The sequence below is a fragment of the Archocentrus centrarchus genome, chromosome 2 (assembly GCF_007364275.1).
Source record: "Archocentrus centrarchus isolate MPI-CPG fArcCen1 chromosome 2, fArcCen1, whole genome shotgun sequence".
Taxonomy (NCBI): domain Eukaryota; kingdom Metazoa; phylum Chordata; class Actinopteri; order Cichliformes; family Cichlidae; genus Archocentrus; species Archocentrus centrarchus.
The window spans coordinates 27932959-27954325 of NC_044347.1; the positions used below are offsets into that span (position 1 = coordinate 27932959).

At 44.3% G+C, this 21367-nt stretch overlaps 1 protein-coding gene across 1 annotated transcript in view; it reads left to right on the forward strand.

Moving 5' to 3' along the window:
- LOC115791894 (potassium voltage-gated channel subfamily H member 7-like) overlaps positions 1-21367 on the forward strand; it is a 98051-nt gene that overhangs the window by 69316 nt on the left and 7368 nt on the right. The window contains exons 11-14 of the mRNA XM_030746191.1: positions 1882-2087; positions 2967-3051; positions 15970-16251; positions 17488-17647. Of these exons, the coding sequence (XP_030602051.1) occupies positions 1882-2087; positions 2967-3051; positions 15970-16251; positions 17488-17647 (733 nt within the window). The remainder of the gene's footprint in view (positions 1-1881; positions 2088-2966; positions 3052-15969; positions 16252-17487; positions 17648-21367) is intronic.

The window sequence follows — 21367 nt, forward strand, 5'->3', positions numbered from 1 at the left end:
ATATATCAAACTTCTGGTCTGAGTTCAAATAAGCAAGTTTAACCAAACTGTATCATTTTTATAGTTTATGACTGGCGCTGCTTTCTGCAACAGAAAGACATTTGTTCCTCAGGCCTACTAACCTCACCGTCAGGTCTGAGGATTCAGTGATTTCTGGTGCTGAATGCAGTATAGCCAGTGTGCGCTTCTAACTATGCAGAAAACTTACTTGCTGACAATGATTCAACATCCAAGTACGCAAATGTTTGAATTCAGCTGATGAGCTGGCTCAAAAACACTTTAAAAAGAACCTCAAAGGAGCACGACTCCTGTTAGTCCAGCCTGGTTAGCTTTACCACAGTACACCTCCATTGGCATGGATGCAGGTGGGCCAGCTAAATGAAGATGGCTCAGTTGTGCTATAATAAAGCTGGGTTGGTATGTTGTTTTAACTTCAAAGAACATTTTGATTGCTGCTGCCTCACAGGCATGCCCAAGACGAAGGGAGAGGACTGAAAATAGTGGGGGAGTACATATAGTGGGATGAGGGTAACAGAGGATATGTGTTAATGGAAAAAAGAGGGCATGATTGCTTTCAAATAGAGACAAATGACAATAGAAATGGGGAGGGATGAGTGAGTGGGCAGAGTAGAGAGAAGAGAACAGCAATGAAAGACAAAGAACGTGAAGTGACAGAGGAAGAAAAGAGGGTAGAGAAATTTCGTGTGGTTGTCAGTGTGCTGTGATGCAGTGCTTGATGACAGAAGCCGCATTCTGTTATCGACAGCATCCAGATTTAATCACAGCAAATCTCATCTGGTCTCCCTTTTTCTCTCATCCCAGCTGTGGGCAGGTGTAGCCTGCTGAGCCTTTTATGCACTTGTTTTTCATTAAAGGCTCTTTTCACACAGTCAATAAGGTCTAGAGAAAGCAGATGACACAACAGGGTCAGGATAAGCAAGAACCGCCACATACAACTCAGCACCGTCTCTGCAAGGAAACTGCTAATTACAAACCCAAATCTAAAATAGCTGGGACGCTGTATAAAATGTAAATAAAAATGCAATGATTTGCAGATCTCATAATAACCTGAATATCTCAACAGATATTTCAACTGAGAAAATGCATCATTTTACGATAAATATTAGCTCATTTTGAATTTGATAAGACATAAAATGGGCAGTATGATGGTGTGGTGGTTAGCGCTGTTGCCTCACAGCAAGAAGGTCCCAGGTTCAAATCCGCTATCTGCTTAGGCCACACTCATCTGTGCAGGGTTGCCTTTTTCAAAAAATACCTTTTGCACCAAAACGTGGCTATAATAACTTAATTATCCAACATTAGCTGCTAAATCATGAACACATTGTTGCTCTAGTCCGCACTTTAAAGATCTTAGCATACATGTATGTTGCAAATGACAGCACTGTTACCAAATACTGACAAAACAGAAGCCAAAGCAAGGTGTTTGCAAAAGGGCATCTTGGAGAAAATGAATTACTGGGCTCTGTGATGACCCACAGACTTGAAACAGACGGCACACTAAAGCGAGCATAGTAAACCCTGTGGTCATGTAGGTCATTACTCATTAAAAAGAGGCAGGTTTTTTGTCCTGCAGAGCTTCATGTGGACAAACTGGCATTACATGAATCCCTTTTTTTTTTTTTTTCCTTCAATGACTGTGATGTGCTTTAGCCTCTTTAACATTCTCACGCTTTTCTGCCCTGTGGCCTGTCTCTTTATAGCTCATCAAATACTGTCCTTCATCATACCCAACGATATGTTCTCCAAGGAGCTGCATGGAATTTCCTATTCTGCCAAGAATGAATGTCCTTTATAAGCAAAACATTACACTTCCTTGTATTTGATTGCCTGTCAACCTCCCCACAAATGTTTCTTCTTTAGGCAAGAATGACATCTTCGGTGAGATGATCCACCTGTACGCCAAGCCAGGGAAATCCTGCGCAGATGTGCGGGCGCTGAGTTATTGCGACCTGCAAACCATTCAGAGGGAGGACATTCTGGAGGTGCTGGACATGTATCCAGAATTCGCTGACCACTTCTTCACTAACCTGGAGCTGACTTTTGACCTCCGTGATGAAAAAGCAAAGGTAATTTAAATAAGGCTGGCCCCACCGACTCCTGCCTGTAATTATAGTGATCCAAGAAGCAGACAACTAGATTAAAGGCTTTCATGTAAAATCACTCTTATGAGTTCTGCTTTAGATATTTAGACATATTTCTGTAATCCCCCATTTGCTGGAAGACAAGAGTGAGAGAGTATTAATCACTAAAGGAGGACATTATAGACACAGGATATGATGTGTCTTAATGAATTAAGTGAAAGAGAAGCATTATGTGTGTGTGAATCCACGTTAGCCAGTTGTTTTATTTATCTTTTAAAAAGAGAGCTGGGAGTGCACTTTGTGTTGACCTTTTGTTATTTATTCAGAGAATTGGAAAGGAGAGAGGGACACAGAGCAGAGGAGACACATGAGAAGGGCCTGCTAGTATTACAACAAAAACAGCTGAGACATGGTGTTCCAACAAGACAGGCAGGAGTTTATGTTGCTTAAATTGTAAGTGGACGGGTTCTCATATAGCACTTTTCTACTCGAGCACTCAAAGTGTCTTATACAACATGCCTCATTCATCCATTCACACAAGCACTTTTTTCTCCACCTAAGTGCTTTCTATCTAACATTCACACATATTCGCACTCCAGCGAATGACACCGGAGAGCAACCTGGGGTTCGGGATTGACACACAGACTGGAGCAACCAGGAATCGAAACCCTGTCCTTCCAATTAGTAGATGACCTGCTCTACCTTCTGAGCAAACTTGTTGGTCTGCCACCTACTAATTTTTTTTGCTTCTAACATTTTTACTTCCAGAACAACAGGGGTTCCTGGCTCATCCACTTCACGTGCATTATTATATGTCCTGACTTTATACATGCTTCTGTCTGATTATATGTTATCCCTTTACAGACGACCTACCCACAAGCAACTGATTCCAACATGGATGATGACAAGTCTCGAAGACGGGTCTCATACAAAAGAAAATCCTCCTCAGGTCAGCTTTATGCACAACAGCGCTACTTTTAGTGGTTTTAAATGGGAAACCCTGTTTATTTGTGCAATTGAACAATCAGCACACACATGCTGCTGTTTACTGTTGTGCAAAATCTTCCCATAGCACTTCCATTTATTCAGCCAACTAACATCAGTCCTTCTGCACCTTCATATAATTAAACCTCAGAAACATAGTGTCAAAACAGACACACACACTGGATGGCATTATCTTGGCCTCCAATGTGAAGACCTTCTTTAATCTGCACAATATTGAAAAAAATTAGGAACAGCATTTGTTACTTCTAGACTCTCACTGCACAAAAAGTCCATGTTAGCTATGCTTCATTCACTCTTTGTAAAATCCAAAAATCAGTTTAAATTCCTCACAGAATCCTTCTGATCATTCAGACCCCTATCTGAAACACCTCATAGTACCATATTATCCTTACAGAGTACTCAATAAGCTGGCTTATATGTCATTCTTAGAGTTTCTAAAAGTAGAATGGGGAGGGAGAGCATTTAACTATAAGGGGTCTCCTCTGTGGAGACAGCTCCCAGTTTTGGGTTCAGGAGACAGAAGATGTCATAAAGCTGACAGTTCGGATTGGATCAGGTGACCCTGAATCATTATTAGTTATATTGCTATAGCCTCAGAGTGCCGGGAGATTGTCTGTTTTTTGTTGTTTTGCTTTTCTTTTTTTCCTGTTTCTTGTTTGTGGTATCTTTGTGTTCCTCTTCTCTTTTCCCTCACTGCTCATCTGGCCTCAGCAGATGACTACACCTCCCTGAGCCTGACTCTGCTGGAGGTCTCTTCCTGTTAAAACAGAGGCCTCCACTTTTTGCCACAAATTGCTTGCTCACTGGGGATTGTCAGATGAATGACAAAGAAGTGTGAATCATCTATAAAGTTTAAAGTTATTAACTTTTATCTGGGAGATGCGTCACTGCTGAGATCACGCGAGAGCTGTGCGTAAGTAATATGGCGGTATAGTAAACAAACCGGTGCAACTCAGGTAAATCAAACCAATATATTTATACCGAAATAGAATTATTCCTAATACTAACCTCTGCCTATTAATTCTTTCAATATAACAAACTGGACGAGGAAACATTGTACAGCCTGGAGAGCTACGTCGACGAGTGCTTTGTCAACTTCGTGATGGGCAAACCACAAAAAAAATCCTGCTACCACGGCCACACCAACTTCTAAACGCACTCGTTCCGAGTGCTCAACAAGCACATCCACATTATCCCCAGAGAAAAGCTTCACTGATGTCCTGGACTCCATCGACAAGAAGCTAACTAGCCTAGATGCCCGACTTGCCTTGGTGGAGGTTTTACACAAGGAATTCCAACAGCTGAGGGTGTCGTTGGAGTTTAGCCAAGAGCAGGTGGCGGCGCTTGCTGTCGAGAACCAAACGCTGAGGGATACCGTGAAACAACTCACCGATGGGATGACACAGCTGACCAGGGAAAACAAGAAAATGAGGGAGACCATTCTGGACATCCAGGCTCGGAGCATGCGGGACAACCTCGTCTTCTCCGGGATCCCAGAGCAGGCAGAGGAGGATGCCGAAGCCTCGGTTCGCGAATTCCTCCAGCATCAGCTGAAACTCCCGAGTGAAGCGGTAAAAAATATAACTTTCCATCGTGTTCACCGGCTCGGAGGTAAGAAGCCCGATAACAAACGGCCTCGGCCAATTGTAGCTAAATTTGAACATTACAAGCAAAAAGAGCAGGTCAGGAGTCGGGGCAGAGAGCTGCGTGGAACACACTACAGTGTTAATGAACAATTTCCAAAAGAGATTCTCGATCGGAGGCGAGTATTATTTCCAATAAGGAAGAAATACATCACTGAGGGCGTCAGAGCTACGGTAGCTGTAGATAAGCTTTATGTTAACGTCAGCTGTACAGGGACCGGGAGGTTACCCCATGGCTTTATTAGGAGCAACTTCATGTTAATTTAAAGCATGTAATTGATTAGATAAGAGATAAACTTAAACCGCGGCCGGTCTACAGGTCTGTATATAACAATTAATGCACAGCTCTTTGTTTTGTTATCATGTTGTTTTTTTTTCTTTTTTTATGCTTGGCTCTTTGGTGTTTGCACTGTTTCATTTCTCTCTCACTTTACACTCCTTTTTCTTCTTCTTTTTTTGCACCCAACATGTTTGCCACACGGACATACAGCACACACGCTGCCATACAGGATACACAGTCATGCAGGACACGTACACATGCGCACACAAGGTCATGGAGGACACATGCGAGGACGCGCGCACACATCTTTAGTAAACACACAACACTTCACCGGTTAATCTAAACATGAGCACACTCAAGTTTGTCTCATGGAATGTACGCGGAGTTGGTTCAAGGGAAAAGAGAGTGAAAATTATTAATCGGTTAAATGATTTACAGGCTGACGTTGTGTTTCTACAGGAGACACATGTGTCCAGAACATCTGCGCACACACTCTCCTCTCCACAGTTCCCTCACATGTACTCAGCCTGCTACAACTCCAAACAAAGAGGTTGTAACAGTCGTAATTGTGATGTCTCTTTACGACAGTCTGGTCTTTTTGTGTTGATGATGTCACCAGTGTGCACCCACCGCTCCTCAGTAGAGAGCGCGGGAGATGTTTTTTTGCAGACGGACATTTTGGATTGAGGCGGACCTTTTCCTTTTCCTTATTTTTTTTGTACCGTCATAGGTTGTATGAACACTGCTCGTTTTCATGTGTGTTTATGTAGCAGCCGTTCAACCGGGCTTCATAAGGTTGTGAAGATTACATTTATTAAAAGGGCAATACTGAAATTCTCAGTGCCAGTGTGCTTGTGCGTTTTTTTTGGCTGCCCGCCGCCTCCTCTTCACCACCGAACACAACCCAGACGTTACAAGGTGTAGCCATATTGATTAACAAAAAGATAAACTGCATCATTAGAAATACTACATCAGACCCAGAAGGTAGATTTATAATACTCAATTTAACTATTCAAAATATAGATTTATGCATTGCTAGTATATATGGGCCAAATGTTGATGACCCCTCCTTCTTTCATACCTTCTTCACTTTACTGTCCGATCACTCTGACACCACACTTATAATAGGAGGAGACTTCAACCTGGTACTTAATGCAGATATTGACAGGCTCAGTACAGCAGTGAGTCAGAGGAACTGGCAGTCTGCAGACATTCTTAAACAGTACATGAAGGATTTTGGTCTTTGCGATGCTTGGCGTTCACATCACCCCACTCTGAAAGATTATAGTTTTTTCTCACCAGTACACAAGTCTCACTCCCGCTTAGATTACTTTTTAGTTAGCAGCTCCATGATGATGGATATCACAGACACTCAGATTCACCCTATCACTATCAGTGATCATGCACCGGTGTCTATGTCTCTGACACAGAAAAGAGTCACACCACCAATCAGGAACTGGAGATTTAATACATCATTACTTAAAGAACAAGAATTCATTAATTATTTCAAAAAGGAGTGGTCAGCATATTTAGAAAATAATGATCAACCTGGAATATCACCATGTGTTCTTTGGGAAGCAGGAAAAGCAGTAATGAGGGGCAAAATAATATCTTACTGCTCGTATAAGAAAAATAAAGAAAAAGCACTTGTGTTAGAATTAGAACAGAAAATTAAATCTTTAGAAACTGCCTATGCTGCTTCAGCACAAGAACATATAATTAACAACATGAGGAAACTAAAACTGGAGTTAAATGAAATAATTGATAAAACGACACAATTCATGTTGCAGAGGTTGCGTTTAGAAAACTTCGAACATGGAAATAAATCTGGAAAATTTTTGGCTAACCAGTTAAAACTAAATAAAGAAAAAACAGCCATTTATTCTATTAAAGACTCAACTGGTAATATTACCCACGACCCACAACAAATAAATAACTCTTTTAGAGACTTCTACGAAGCCTTATACTCATCGCAGATTAATCCATCTGATGCTGAAATTGAAGAATATCTTAATAACATTAATCTACCTAAACTAAATGATGAACAGGCCGCGACTCTTGATTCGCCTCTTTCATCATCTGAATTTTACGAAGCAATACAGCATCTCCCAAATAATAAAGCCCCAGGCCCAGATGGTTTTCCAGCAGAGTTTTATAAAGAATTTTGGTCTGTACTAAGACCCTCTTTTCTCAGAATGGTGGCTCAGATTCAGAGCAATCATGCGGTCTCTCCAAACATGAACTCTGCTAACATTAGTCTACTTCTTAAACCAGGCAAAGACCCCACACTCCCATCCAGCTACAGGCCAATCTCTCTGATTAATGTAGACCTTAAAATAATTTGCAAAGTCCTTGCCAGAAGGTTAGAAAAAATCACTCCATCTATTATACATCCAGACCAAACAGGTTTTATCAAGGGTCGGCACTCTGCCAATAATACACGCAGACTGATAAATATAATAGATTACTGTTCTATTAATAAATTAGAAACCACAGTTGTCTCTTTAGATGCAGAGAAGGCATTTGATAGGGTAAATTGGAAATTTCTGTTAGCAGTTTTACACAAATTTGGATTTGGTTCATCCTTCAAAAACTGGGTCAGAACATTATACAGCTCTCCAAATGCACGTGTTAGAACAAATGATCTTATTTCCCCAAGCTTCAGTCTGCAGAGAGGCACCAGACAGGGCTGCCCACTTTCTCCTTCACTCTTTGTCATTTTCATTGAACCACTAGCAGCAACAATCCGACAAAATGTAGATATTAAAGGAATTCAAACAGAAAACACAGACCATAAGATAAGCCTTTATGCGGATGATGTATTACTTTTCCTTGAGAACTCACAAACTTCTCTTTTAAAAACAATCACACTTATAGATAAGTTCTCATCTATATCAGACTACTCCATCAATTGGAGTAAATCAAACGTTTTACCTGTAAATTGTAATTTTCAGAACACCACGACCACCTCACTACAATCTGGCAATATTAAATATTTAGGTGTTAATTTTTCCCCCAGGCTGTCAGACCTGGTACGGTTGAATCATATTCCTCTATTAAAAACAGTAGAGGATGATCTCACACGTTGGAACTCTCTACCTATATCTATCATGGGGAGAGTTGCCACAGTAAAAATGATGATTTTGCCTAAAATCAATTATTTGTTTTCACTGATCCCTAATAAACCTTCTGTTGCCTGGTTTAAATCTCTGGACTCAAACATTTCAAAATTTTTGTGGAAAAATAAAACCTCAAGAATAAGTTTAAAAACTTTACAAAAGCTAAAATGCAGTGGTGGTCTAGAACTCCCAAACTTTTATCACTATTTCTTAGCCAATAGATTACAGTATATTTCAAGATGGATCAAATCAAGCCCTTTAGACAGCCCATGGCTGGATTTAGAACAAACACTCTGTGGAAAAGTGAAAATCTCTGACTTACCTTTCATTAGCGTCAGTATTAAACATCATAGCGGTTTTAAAAGTCTTAACATAAACACCTCTCTGACAGCCTGGTGGGAATTCTTAAAGATAACAAAGTCTTCACTTATCCCATGTGAACTGACACCCATTTGGTACAATCCAGATATATGTCAGAAAAAAACAGTACTGAACTTCTCAACATGGCAAGAGAAAGGAATAAAGAATTTAGAACATGTTATTCACGATGGGACCTTTATTTCATTTGAAGAACTTATTTCCAAATATGAAATTAGCAATAGCAAATGTCTCGAATACCAGCAGTTGAGGTCTATCATACAGGCAAGGTTTAATTTAAATAATTTAAAATTAGAAACCCCTGTACTGGTAACAGAATTTCTAAATCTTTATACCCCTAAATTATTATCAAAAATATATAAGTTATTATTAAAAATTAATGATTCAATATCCCTCCCAACTACAAAATGGGAGCGAGATCTTTCCATTAACCCAGAGGAAAACTTCTGGACACAGATATGTTTAAACACTTTCAAAATGACTAAAAGTCCGAATTTACAACTTATACAATACAAAACTCTCCATAGAATACATTATACAGGACACAGGATGTTCCAAATGGGCCTCAGAGACACAAATATATGCACCCACTGTTCAGGCAATCATACTGAAAACTATATGCATGCAGTTTGGGCTTGTACACCTGTTCAGAGGTTCTGGCAGAGGATATGTGAGGAATTATCCACATGTTTTAATTGCGATATCCCAACATCACCAAAACTGTGCATTCTAGGTGATTTAAGTGAATTAAACATGGAAACAAATATATCACACATAGTTCTTACTACCTTATGCATCGCTAAGAAAACTATCCTCATGAATTGGAAATCAAAAAATGATTTATGCGTTACTCACTATAAGAATCTACTTTTAGACCACATTAGTCTGGAAAGAATGTCTGCCACCTCTAAAAATCAACTGGCAAAATTTGAATCTCTCTGGTCCCCACTGATCAGCTCCATCGCATGATGGGGGTGACGAGCTGTGGTCTGGTTTCATGGCGCACCCGGTAGGTGGCTGGGGGTGGGCCGGGGGGGCCTGGGTGTCTGATGGCTCTGGCCTGGAGGCGGTGGCTACCGTTTTGTGGTTTCTGTGTCCGGGCCCTGGTTGTTGGTGGTGGGGACTTGGATGGTGCTCTTATGGTCGTGGGGTGTGGGGCTCGGGGTCCCGTGGTGGCGGTGCTGGCCCCGTCCGGGTGGCCGGCTTCCTCTGTGGGGGCCGGGGTGCGGGGGTCGGGGCCCTGGTGCCCGGGGTTGCCCGTTTCCTGGCTGGGCCCCTCCCTGCGCTGGAGGGGTCTGTGCCCCCTTGGGCGCGCCGCCGTGTGGGGTGGGTTGGCTGTGTCGGGGTGTCTGGCTGGCATTCCGGGATTCTGGGTGCCCTCCCCCATGGGGTGGTGGGGCGCTCAGGTGAGGGAGCAGCAGTTGCCCCACACGGGGCCGGTTGGTTCTGACTCAGGACCACTGTGTGCGTGTGTGTGTATGTGTGAGTATGTATGTGGGGGTGTGTGTCTGTGTGTGTGTGCGTGTGTGTGCGTGCGTGTGTATGTGTGCGTACGTGCGTGTGTGTGTGTGTGCGATATTTGTTGTCCTTTGTATGCATGTGGGGTGTGTGTTGTGTCCTGTTTGCAGTGGGGGCAGTGGGTGCCGGCCTGGAGTACGGTGGCGTCCTGGGGGTGCGGTCACTTCAGGCCCTGGACCTGCCTTCCCTGGGCTGCGGGGGGGTGTAGGGAACTGGGGTGCCTAGTGGGCCAGTAGCTAGCTGGCTCTCTTCCTCCGGGGGGTAGTCCTCTGCCTCCCGGTCATATTTATCCTGGCCCCTCCCCTCCTCCCACTCAGTTTAACATCACATTATGCACACATAGGTTCTCGGGGGTGGGGGGCTCGTGCTGCAGTGAGTAGGGCCATCACCTCGGCTCTGCTCGCTGTGCTGCGTGATGTCCCACTCCTCCTTTTTTAATTGCATTATACAGCTCACAACACATCATAGTACATATAGGGCCTTGGGGGGCAGGTGTGTCACACAGTGGTTAGTGGGTGGCACTGCTGAGGTGGCCCCACTTGTCTGTTCACTGCTGCCTGCACCTCAATTTTATTTACATTTTAGACATTGAGGGCCTTGGGGGGACAGTGTGGATGGGCGCTGTTATTCAGTGCTCATATTACATCTGTCCCTCCAATTTTAAAAGCACTGTAGTTTTCACACAGCCATACACATTCTTCTCAGTACATACATTCACATCACCCCCCCAACACGCTGGGTGGGAGGAGGGGGCGGGCGGGCCTTCTCACACCCCAGTTCCATGCACCCCGCCTGGGATGAATGAATGAATGAATGAATGAATGAAGTTTTATTGCCATGTGGGTGAACAAGTTCACACATTGGAAATTGCAGTTACAGAACACCATCCAAATACACAAACACAACACACATAGGGGGATATGTGTCCTTGGGTCATGCAGCCGTTTCTTACGGCGCTACCTTTGGCAGGAGGAGAAAACAACACATCATGGGGAAGTTAGGTTAAAAAAAAAGTCATCTGGTACAGTGCTCAAAAAGAGCACTATACCAGGGTCCAAAAAAACCACCTTAGCAAAGCATTTGCACATGTAAAGCTAGGACAGCGGCGGTAGGTGAGGTCAGGGCAGGAGGGGATGCAGAAGGAGACGAGAGGTGGGGGCATTGTGGAGCCAGATGCCAGGTTCCAGCCAAAACAGTTTGCTGATAGTGGTGGAATTTCATCAGCTGCCGTGATACACCAGACCCAGCTTCACAAATCACAACGCGGAGTGGGGGGGAGAGCAGCCGCACACAGTGCCCTGGAGAGAGATATGGTTGCCAACCCAAGGCCGGCAGGGGAGCCGAATTCCTGATAACAGAAGTTGTTTTGGAACAGGCTGCTTGTTTTTCCAACAGCCTTCAGTCTTACTGGGAAACCATTCAAAAATCCAATATTCCAAATTAGTTGATTGCCGTCCTCACTGTGCAGAACCGAACTATATCTCCTGATCTAACCCCTCTCGCCTGCGAGCTCGCTAATCTTGCGGCTCAGGTCCACCAGGCTTTGAGTCTGAGTTTGTGCGGCTCTGCTCAGCCCTTCCACCTGGATCGGCAGCCTCTGCAGATGTCGAACCGCCGTCCAGATTTTCTTAATTTGCCAGTAAAGCAGGTATCCACCGAGCCCAAACAGAGAAGATACTGCTACCAAAAAGCCGAATATGTAGGCGTCTTCCACGTCTTCCACTCCAAGGGCCGAGAAGCACACAGGTCTCCACGAGCTCCAAGAGTCGATGACGTATCCAACCGGGTCTGTTCCACTCGGACACGCAGGCTCCCCTGTCCCCGATCTCATAGTGGAAAAAATTCGATCAATGATGGAGAATGCCCAGTTTGCCAGATCCATGGTTCAATCTTGTTCTTATTCGGACAGTGTGTAAAAAGACGCTCTCACAGCAAGCAGCAAGCGGAGAGATGGGGAGGGCAGGGAGAGAGAGATAGTGCGACCGTCTCCGACAAGAGCAGGAAGAAGAGATGGGGACTGGCTCATTGTTCGGGGCTGGGTTGGCTGCTTCCCTGGGTTGCCGCTGGCTTGGTGCTGGTACCCGCTCTCCCACATTAGGTGTCCATGTATGTTACATGTGCGTATGCATGAGTGTGTGACTGGTGCATGCGAATGTGCGTGCGTGTGTATGTGCGTGTGTGTACATGAGGGAATGACTGGTACGTGTGTGTGTGTGTGTACGTGCGTGCTTGTGAGAGTGTGTGTGTGTGGACAGCTGGGCCTGGGTTGGTGGCTTGCCGAGCCTGGGCACCTGTGGGACACGGAGGGTGGGAGTTACCCCTCCCTACCGCTCCACGCTGCTCCCCACTGGTCGTCACTGCCGCCCCTGGGGTGTGGGTGCCCGTGGGTCCCGGGATGTGTGGCCGGATGTCTCGGCATGGTTTTTGGCCTGCTCCCTTGGCGGCCGTGACCTGGGGGTGGCTGGGGCCTCTTTGGCGCGTGGGGGGGCTCTGCCGGGTGTCGGGCTGCTCTCGGGCGCTTGGGGCCTCGGGGGCCGCATGCCTGGCTCGTGCTGGGGGTGCCGGCCTGCCGGGGGGGGTGGGCTGCCCGTCGTCTCTGGCTCTCTGGACTCTAGCCCCTGGATTGTGGGGGTTCCGTCTGTAGCCTCCCTCCTTCCTCTTCTGGGGAGTGTACGCGGTTGCCATCGGGATGTGTGGCCCCAAGTCTTCTGAGCTCCTGTGCTGTGGATGGCCTGGGTCCCCTGGGTCCTTCCCTATCTGCCTCTGGATCGCGGGGGGCATGGTTGCAGTTTCTCGCCCTCATTATCGAATACATTGCATGACAAAGGCGCATACACACACATCACTACAAACAATAAACTTGTGTGTATGCGTGTGTGTGTGTGTGTGTGTGTGTATATGTAGGTGCATATGGGTGTGTGTATGGATGTGTGTGTGTGTGTGTGTGTGTGTGTGTGTGTGTGTGAGTATATCAACCCCTTTTATTTTTTTAATTTTTTTATTTTTTTTTCTATCTCCTTTCTTCCTTTTCTCCCCCCCCCCCCCCCCCCCCCCCTTTCTCCCCCCCACCTCTTGTTCTTGCCCCTTCCTTGTTGCCTGTCAGACTTGGCATGAATAACTAAATAAAAAGATAAATAAATAAAAATAAAATTGCAAACATTAACAAGAAGAGCCTATAGGAAACATATAGAGCTGTTCTTGTCAAAGCAAATATGTTTGGTACATCAGTGCATTCGGATCATCATTCCGATTGTGAAAGATGCCAGACATGACAGGCTAAAAAAAAAAAAAAAAAAAAAAAAAAAAAAACTTTTATCTGAAATGTTAGTAACATTACACATTACATATAAAAACAGCTCTGAGATCCATCCATCCATCCATCTGCTTCCACTTATCCAATTCAGGGTTGTGGAGGGGGTGGAGCTTATCCCAGGTGCCATGGGGCGAGAAGTCAGGCTGAGGTCTGATCATAAGTAAATAAAATATATCTAGTAGCAGCAGTAGAAGCAGAAGTTATATTAATTGTTCACATTGTTGATACTCACTTTGAAATTTACAAGTCTGCGAGTTCTTTTCACTATTTTTAGGCACTACTTTATCTGTTGTGATATAAGCCGGCTTGTGCCAGTTGGAGCTTAAAGCTGTGCTGCAAGTATTCATTTTCTGACAGTTAATTCTGTTTAGCTATAGGAATGGGTTGGTCAGTTATTAGTTAATTAATTAGTGGCTCTACAGTGGAGCTGTTTACACATTCGCCTAAAAGTCCTTGGGTCAATCCTGGGAATCCCTTTGAGGTTGTGTCAGGAAGTGTACAAATCAAACATGCAGCGCAACCTGCTGTGGTGACCCTTTCTAAGTAAGGGAGCCGCTGAAAGTAACTTTTATTAATTAGCAGTGAGAATTTCATCCAAGCAGCGGCAGCTTTAACCACTTATGTTTTGAAATTTTACTAAATGATAAAAGCTTGGGTCAGCGTAATCAGAGAGAAATGATCTTCAAAACCGCTATCATTACATTACATTAGATTACACCACCAGGTGGCGATCAGTTGACAGCTCAGCTTCCCTCTTAACCCGAGTGTCCGGACATACGGCCGCAGATCTGATGATACGATTACAAAATCAATCATCAACCTGCAACCTAGGGTGTCTTGGTGCCACGTGCACTTATAGACATCCTTGTGTTCGCACATGGTGTTCATTACGGACAAACTGTGAACTGCACAGAAGTCCAATAACAGAACAGGTCTCACTGCCCACGTGTTGTTGCCCATGTGAGCATCTAAGTCTCCCAGTAGGACGACGGAGTCACCAGATGGAGTACCCTCGAGCAGCCCACCCAGCAACTCCAAGGAGGCTGTGTATTCTGAACTGTCATTCAGCACTTACAGTAAGCACAACTGACAGTCAGGACCCGTTACCTGGCCAGAAGGTGCAGGGAAATAACGCTGTCATCCACCCATTTACAAACTGTGACGTAGCAAGCCGAAGGGATACAAGGATACCCACCCCAGGCCACCACCTCTCACTGGAGGGCAACTCCAGACTGGAACAGAGTCCAGCCGCTCTTCAGGAGAGGTGTGCGTTGAGGTGAGCCCAACTAGGCTCCTTCCCTACCAGAAAGGTGATGTTCAACTGCCCTCCCCAGGGCACCTGGGTGGGGCCCTGGTAACCAGGTCTGTCCAGAACATCTGAATCGCTCATTCTCTGGCTCCTCACCCAGGACAGAAAAGGAGAGCACAGAGAGACTATGAACAACAGATGGGACACATGGGGATTGAGAACATGGGAGTAGAGAAGTGTTCAGTGCATCATGTGAAGTTCCCCAGCAGCTTAAGCTTATAGTAACGTAACTGGTTCAGGGATATCCAGAGCCAGCCTTACATCCCAGTCTTACCTAAAGCTTTATCAAAAAGAAGAGTTTGAAGCTCAATCTTAAAAGTAAAGAGGGTGTCTGTCTCCTGAACTCAAACTGGGAGCTGGTTCCACAGAAGAGGGATCTGATAGCTGAAGGCTCTGCCACCTAATCCACTTTCAGAACCACAAATAAGTCTGCAGAATGAGAGTGATGTGCTTTGTGGGCATAATATGATACGAAGACATCTTAACAAAATGATGAGCCATGATCAGTAAGGACCTGATACATGAGGAGAAGGATTTTAAATTACATTTTGATTTTAAGTCATGAAGTTTATAGTGTGATCGTCAGATTCTTGAAACACTAACTCTGGTTCAGTTTGTTAGACTCATTCAACACAGACTTTTTGCAATCATCCCTGCTTTTCAGAGCCACCTTTGTTACAGCCCCGGAGGACCTGTGTATTATGTAGATAAACACAGCAGGCTGCCTGATCTCAGACAGCAGGGAGGTTTCCAGACGATATCACTCAGTGTGTTTGAGCAGGAGTGGCCTCCACCGTGGGATCTGTTGTAATTTGACTTCTAACAGCCAGGAGACTTGGGACATGAAGACAGAGTCTCCGTGCAGCAGCACTCAGCAGTTTGGCTTCAATTCAGGCAAATCTAATTGGTCACCATGGTTACAAGCCTTCTGAATACAGTGTCATCATCTCCCAATATAACGCAAGTGAGGGCAGAGAATGTAGCTGACAGTCCATTTCACAGTCCAGCAGCTGGCACATCCTGCCTGCATCCGTCAGGTGTGAAGGTTTAGATCTCACTTCAGTTTAGTGAACAGGAGCTTTATTCCATTACTGCTGATCAAGCTTCATGTGTAAACACACAATTGGAACATAATATTATATGATTCATAACTAGACTGTGCTTTAACGTTGTTTGTCCTCACTTTAATCCCAAAGCAAGACGCATGCCACTGTTGTCAGAGATAATGAGGCAACCCTGACTTCCCCAGAGGAAGACAGTGTTCCCCCCAGCAGATTTCCTGACTGCGCTTTGTGCCCATAGGCTCCCACAACAAGGAGGCTACGGTCACCTACTGCGACACCAAGCAGACGAGGCAGGTCTACGCTTCCTCAGCAGCTGAAGAGAGGCGAGAGTCTGCTGAGGAGGGAGAGGAGGATGAGGATGAGGATGAGGAGGAAGGCAGGGAGGAGGAAGAGGAGCAGAGGCCCTTGTGTTCTGGTGTGCTAGGCTACCCGGTGGTAAGGGACCACACCCTGGGCCTTGGGTTGAGCAGTTCTTCCGACGCACAGGCTGGAGACAACACACAGAACCAGGAATATAAAGGTGACAGAAATGTCCTCTGTATTTGCTCCTGTGAATAAAGAGGACATTTTCATTCTTTTTATTTAGTAACAGGGGATTTGTTTTTGGTTCATGGATAAAGGAGCAGCTTCTTTCCTATCATTCAAATAAATATATTTTTTCTCAATAGATTTTTCAGAAACATCAGTGAAATCGCTGTGATTGTTTTAAACTGACACACAAATTGCTGTAAATCTGCATTTCATCCTCTGAATTTTGACACCAGAATTAGTAAATGACTCAGATGTTAATGTAGAAGAATTCCAAAAATACCCAGGAAAAAAGCCTCAGGGGAGGAATGTCACACCTATTAAAAATCCAGACAACTATTATGTGTCACAATGGTGAAACCTAAAACCCACTCAGTAATAAAATGAAAGATGATTGTAGGTCAAGACCAAACTGCTGGATTTGCTGGAAACAAAAGGTAAAATAATGCTGTTAAAGTTACTGTATTGACTTTAATAGTCCAGGAATTTCGACTAAACAAGCAAACAGTTACAGAATCCTCCTGTGGATTCCAGTGCAGCTCAAACAGTAGGAGAAGCATGACTGAGCAGTTTCCACATGAACAGCTGCATCTGGGAGGCATCCTCACTTTCACAGTCTTCCTGTTACTATATGTAGAGCACACCAGTATGTGTCCACGCTTGACTTCATGTGACCTCCAGTCTGAGTAGGCAACTGCAGTCACCTTAAATCCCCCATCAAATCGTTCAGTATGAACACAGCTCCAGCACACACACACGCGCACACACAGGGCTCTCCTGTGTTTTAACTGCCAAGTCAAACTCAGCAGGATTCTACACTGACATGGGAAAACTGTCAGCATGTTGATTTGATAATATCCCATAATTCAGATGTTACAGCTATAAGAGGATTTCTGCTGGAGAGCAGTGTGATATTGATTCCTATAAACAGCCCAGTGAGAGCAATGCACAGGAAATGTCAATTTAATCTCCAGCAGAAACCCAAAAGGAGAGGAAGGAAAATCCCACTGAAGTTGTCGTGCGCGCCAGGGTCAGATGGGTGTTTACTCTCTAGCGTAGGTGTCGGGATTCAGAAGGTGGTAAGCTGTTCAGAGCTTAGTAAAGCTAAATGATGAGAAGGCACTGCACAGGATAATGCTTCCCCTGAGGCACTGGACTAATAACACAGATCATTTATTGTGTACGCATGTGTATGTGTATTCACATTTGCTTACTTCTTTCCCTCCAGAGCTCCACCCTGACAAGTGGGTGTGTCAGCGTCCCAGTGAGGGTGCAGAGGAGTCGATCCAGTGTCAGGAGACGCCAGCCGGGGAGGATGACAGTGACACAGAGCTCACCTATGGAGAGGTGGAGCAACGTCTAGACCTGCTGCAGCAGCACCTCAACAGGTGTGCAGGGGCAAGAGGGCTGGGAAAGATTATGAAACAGCATGTTGGTCATGTCAAACCAAAACACAGCAAGTGCTCTTTGCTTCTTTAACACTCAGGAATACATTTGATACATCTCAGCTGCTCTTTACCTCTGCTGCAGACTAGAGGCTTCAGGCAACTTTAACAGATAAAGGTAGATCAATAGTGAATTTCTAAAGGCCCATATAATAACAGTAGCAGGAAAAGGCCATTTAATCTCTTAATACTACAGCTACTGCAGTACTGTAATTGTCTGCAGTCTTTTTTAAGCTGGTTAGAAGCTGAAGCTGAAGGTCCCCAGAAAACTTGACATTGACCAGCAAAAGTCTGCTGATACCCATATTTGATAAAACATACCAGCAAATAGGGCAAAAGGTTTAATCAGTCGATTTTGATTAGCCACTATTAGCATATTAAACCCCATTTGCAATCAGAATTGTCATTAGCTGAATTGCCTTGTGTTTTATACATTTTTCCCATCCAGCAAAAACCTGTTAAAAAACAACACAACTTTGCTAGGTGTATGAAGAATGCCAAGATTTGGTTAAAAATTAGAGACTCATCAGCAAATGTCAGAATGGTGATCCTTTATGTCTGAATTTGGTTAAAACGTGAAAGAATATCTTCCACCTTGACACCTCTGCAAACAAATTAGATGAACCAGAACCTTTTTGCTTTTAGGCTTGGGTAGTATGGGGGGTTGCCTAGCCTGGGGACCTTTACTGGATGAATGCCCTGGCCAGGATTCAAACCCCAACCTATTGTTTCAAAGATGGTAGTGTTGCTGCTACAGACATATAACTGAAGCCATACCAGCATGGCTTAACAAGGTCTGTGTCAGGTGCTGAGGAACCAGGGCATACTGATGACAAGTGGGCTACTGGAACAAGGATACAGTACAAATGGTCACAAGATGAGAACAGGGAACAGTTGGAATGCTACTACATATGTAATCGCAGTGAAAGGAGTTACATGAAGAGGATGAGGGACCTATGGATTCTTTGACACCCAACATCTAGACTGACACTGAAACAACTAGTAGCTCCATTTCCCAACATCCGCAAGATGGAACTGCTATCACAACTAGAGACTGATGGGGTACATTACGGCTACGGCAAGGGGGAGCCGGGATGTCAGGTCAGGGGGGACATATCATCACCATCCGCACACTCCCAGATTGGATACCAAGCCCCAAGAACAGCTGGTATATGTTGAATACCAAAGAAGCTGACCTGAAAGAGAAGATCATGGCTAAGCTGGAAACCTGGACCCTCCGTGGCTGATTACCAAGAGTATGTGAAGTAACCTCTGAAAGCATGCAGGACTACAGTCAATCCCTGCTTGAACCATCACTGAAACCAACCACCTGATCTATACCATGGCAACAGTGATCCCTGAGATGCTTTGCTATAAAATGAACAGACACAAGGAGCAGTACTCTCCATGACAAAGAAGACTAGAGGCTAAGATCAAGCCATCACAAAGGGAAGTTAGCCAGCTATTAGAGCTGCAGAAAGGTGTGATGAAGAAAGTGCCTATGGAGTACAACAAGATCTAGGGAATCAACACCTATGCCCTGACGATCATCAGATACCCTGCTGGGATAATAAGCTGTCCAAAGGAGGAGAAGGAAGTCACTGACATCAAGACAAGAAAGCTCCTTGCCATGCATGGAGGGTTTCACCCCAAATCCACAACTGGCCACAGCTGATCATGTACTTACTGAATACATCAGCCAGCAGAAACCTGAGAAGGAAGAGGAGCAAGAACAGGAACCATCATGGAAGGACAGTGGCTCATATCAAAGAATTTTACCAATGGTTCGACAAAGCTGGACTGAAAGATACCACAGAGGCACTAATCATGGCAGCACAGGAACAAGTTCTAAGCACGAGATCAATAGAGGCTGTGGTCTACATACCAGCACATAACAGCAGGATGCAAGATGTTTGCAGGCAGGGCATATATGGAACACCATATCCAAGTGACTGACAATAGTATATAGGACCATCTGTGCCAAGGATGGCCTGGAAGTCCTGAGGGTGTTTGAGAATGACCGGGCTAAGATCATCAGAATCAGAATCAGAATCAGAAGGTTTTTATTGCCATATGGGTGAACAGGTTCACAGCATTAGGAAATTGCTGCGGTACTTCATGCTTACAGAAAAAAAAAAAAAAAAAAAATTAAAAAAAAAAAAAAAAAAAAAAAAATCATGTGGGACTTCCAGATACAGATGGACAAACTGGTGATGCACAACCAGCCAGACATAGTAGTGGTGGATAAGCAAAGGAAGAAGGCTGAAGCGATAGATGTTACAACACCAAGTGACAGTAACATCAAGAAGTAACAGGAAAAAATTGTGAAATACCAAGAGGTAGAGAGGATGTTGATGGTGAAGGCAACAGTGGTCCCTGTGGTAATCTGGGAGAGTGGCTCCAGCAGATTCCAGGAACAACATCTGAGATCGCTGTTCAGAAGAGCCCAATCCTAGGAACCGCTAAGATACTGCTTGGGACCCTCAAGCTCCCAGGCCTCTTGTAATGAACTTATGCTATATATATACATATATATATATATATATATATATATATATATATATGTAAATAAAAACAATGCAATGATTTGCAAATCTCACAAACCCATATTTTATTCACAATAGAGCATAGAAAACATATCAAATGTTGAAACGTGTTACTATATGAACAACACAGGCTCATTTTGAATTTGATGGCTGCAACGTGTCTCAAGAAAAGTTGGGACAGGGGCAACAAAAGGCTAGAAAAGCAAGTGCAACTAATTGCAAGTAATTAGGTTAACTGGCAAAAGGTCACTAACGTGATCTCTTGAGAAGCAGAGTTTCTCTGAAGTAAGGAAAATTGTGAAGACTTTGTTCATCTCATCATCATCTACTTCTTTCAGCTGCTCCATTTATCGGTCACCACAGTGGATCATCTGCCACCATCTCACCCTATATCTAGTATCCTCCTCTTTCACACCAACCCTCTGCATGACCTCCTTCACTACATCCATGAATCTTCTCTGTGGTCTTCCCCTTTTCTGCAGTTCCATATTCAACATCCTTTTTCCAATATATCCATTATCTGTTCTCTGAACATGTCCAAATAATCTCTGCCTCATCCTTATAACATTGTCTCCAAACTGCTCAACCTTTGCTGTCTCTCTGATGTACTAATTTCTAGTGTTCATTCTGGTCACTCTCAACTAAAATCTTATCATCTTCAGCTCTGCCACCTCCAGCTTGGCCTCCTGTCTTTTGTTAATGCCATTGTCTCCAAACCATACGTCATAGCAGGTCTCACTATCATCTTGTAAACCTTTTCTCTTTCACTGTTGCTGCTGTCCTTCTGTCACAAATCACACCTGACTCTCGTCTCCAGTTTACGTACCTGCACTCCTTTCTTCACCTCTCTTGTATATTGTCCATTACTTTGAATGGTTGACACTGCGTACTTAAACTCCTTCACTACATCTGCACCTTGCATCTTCAGTTACTCCTGTGTTCCTCTCATTTACACACATGTATTCTGTCTTACTTATCCTGATTCTTCCACTTGCTCCCTGCTCTCACTGCAGATCACAATATCCTCTGCAAACATCATAATCCATGGAGACTCCTGCCTGACCTCATCTGTCAGCCTGTCCATCACCACTGTGAACAAGAAGGGGCTCAGAGCCGA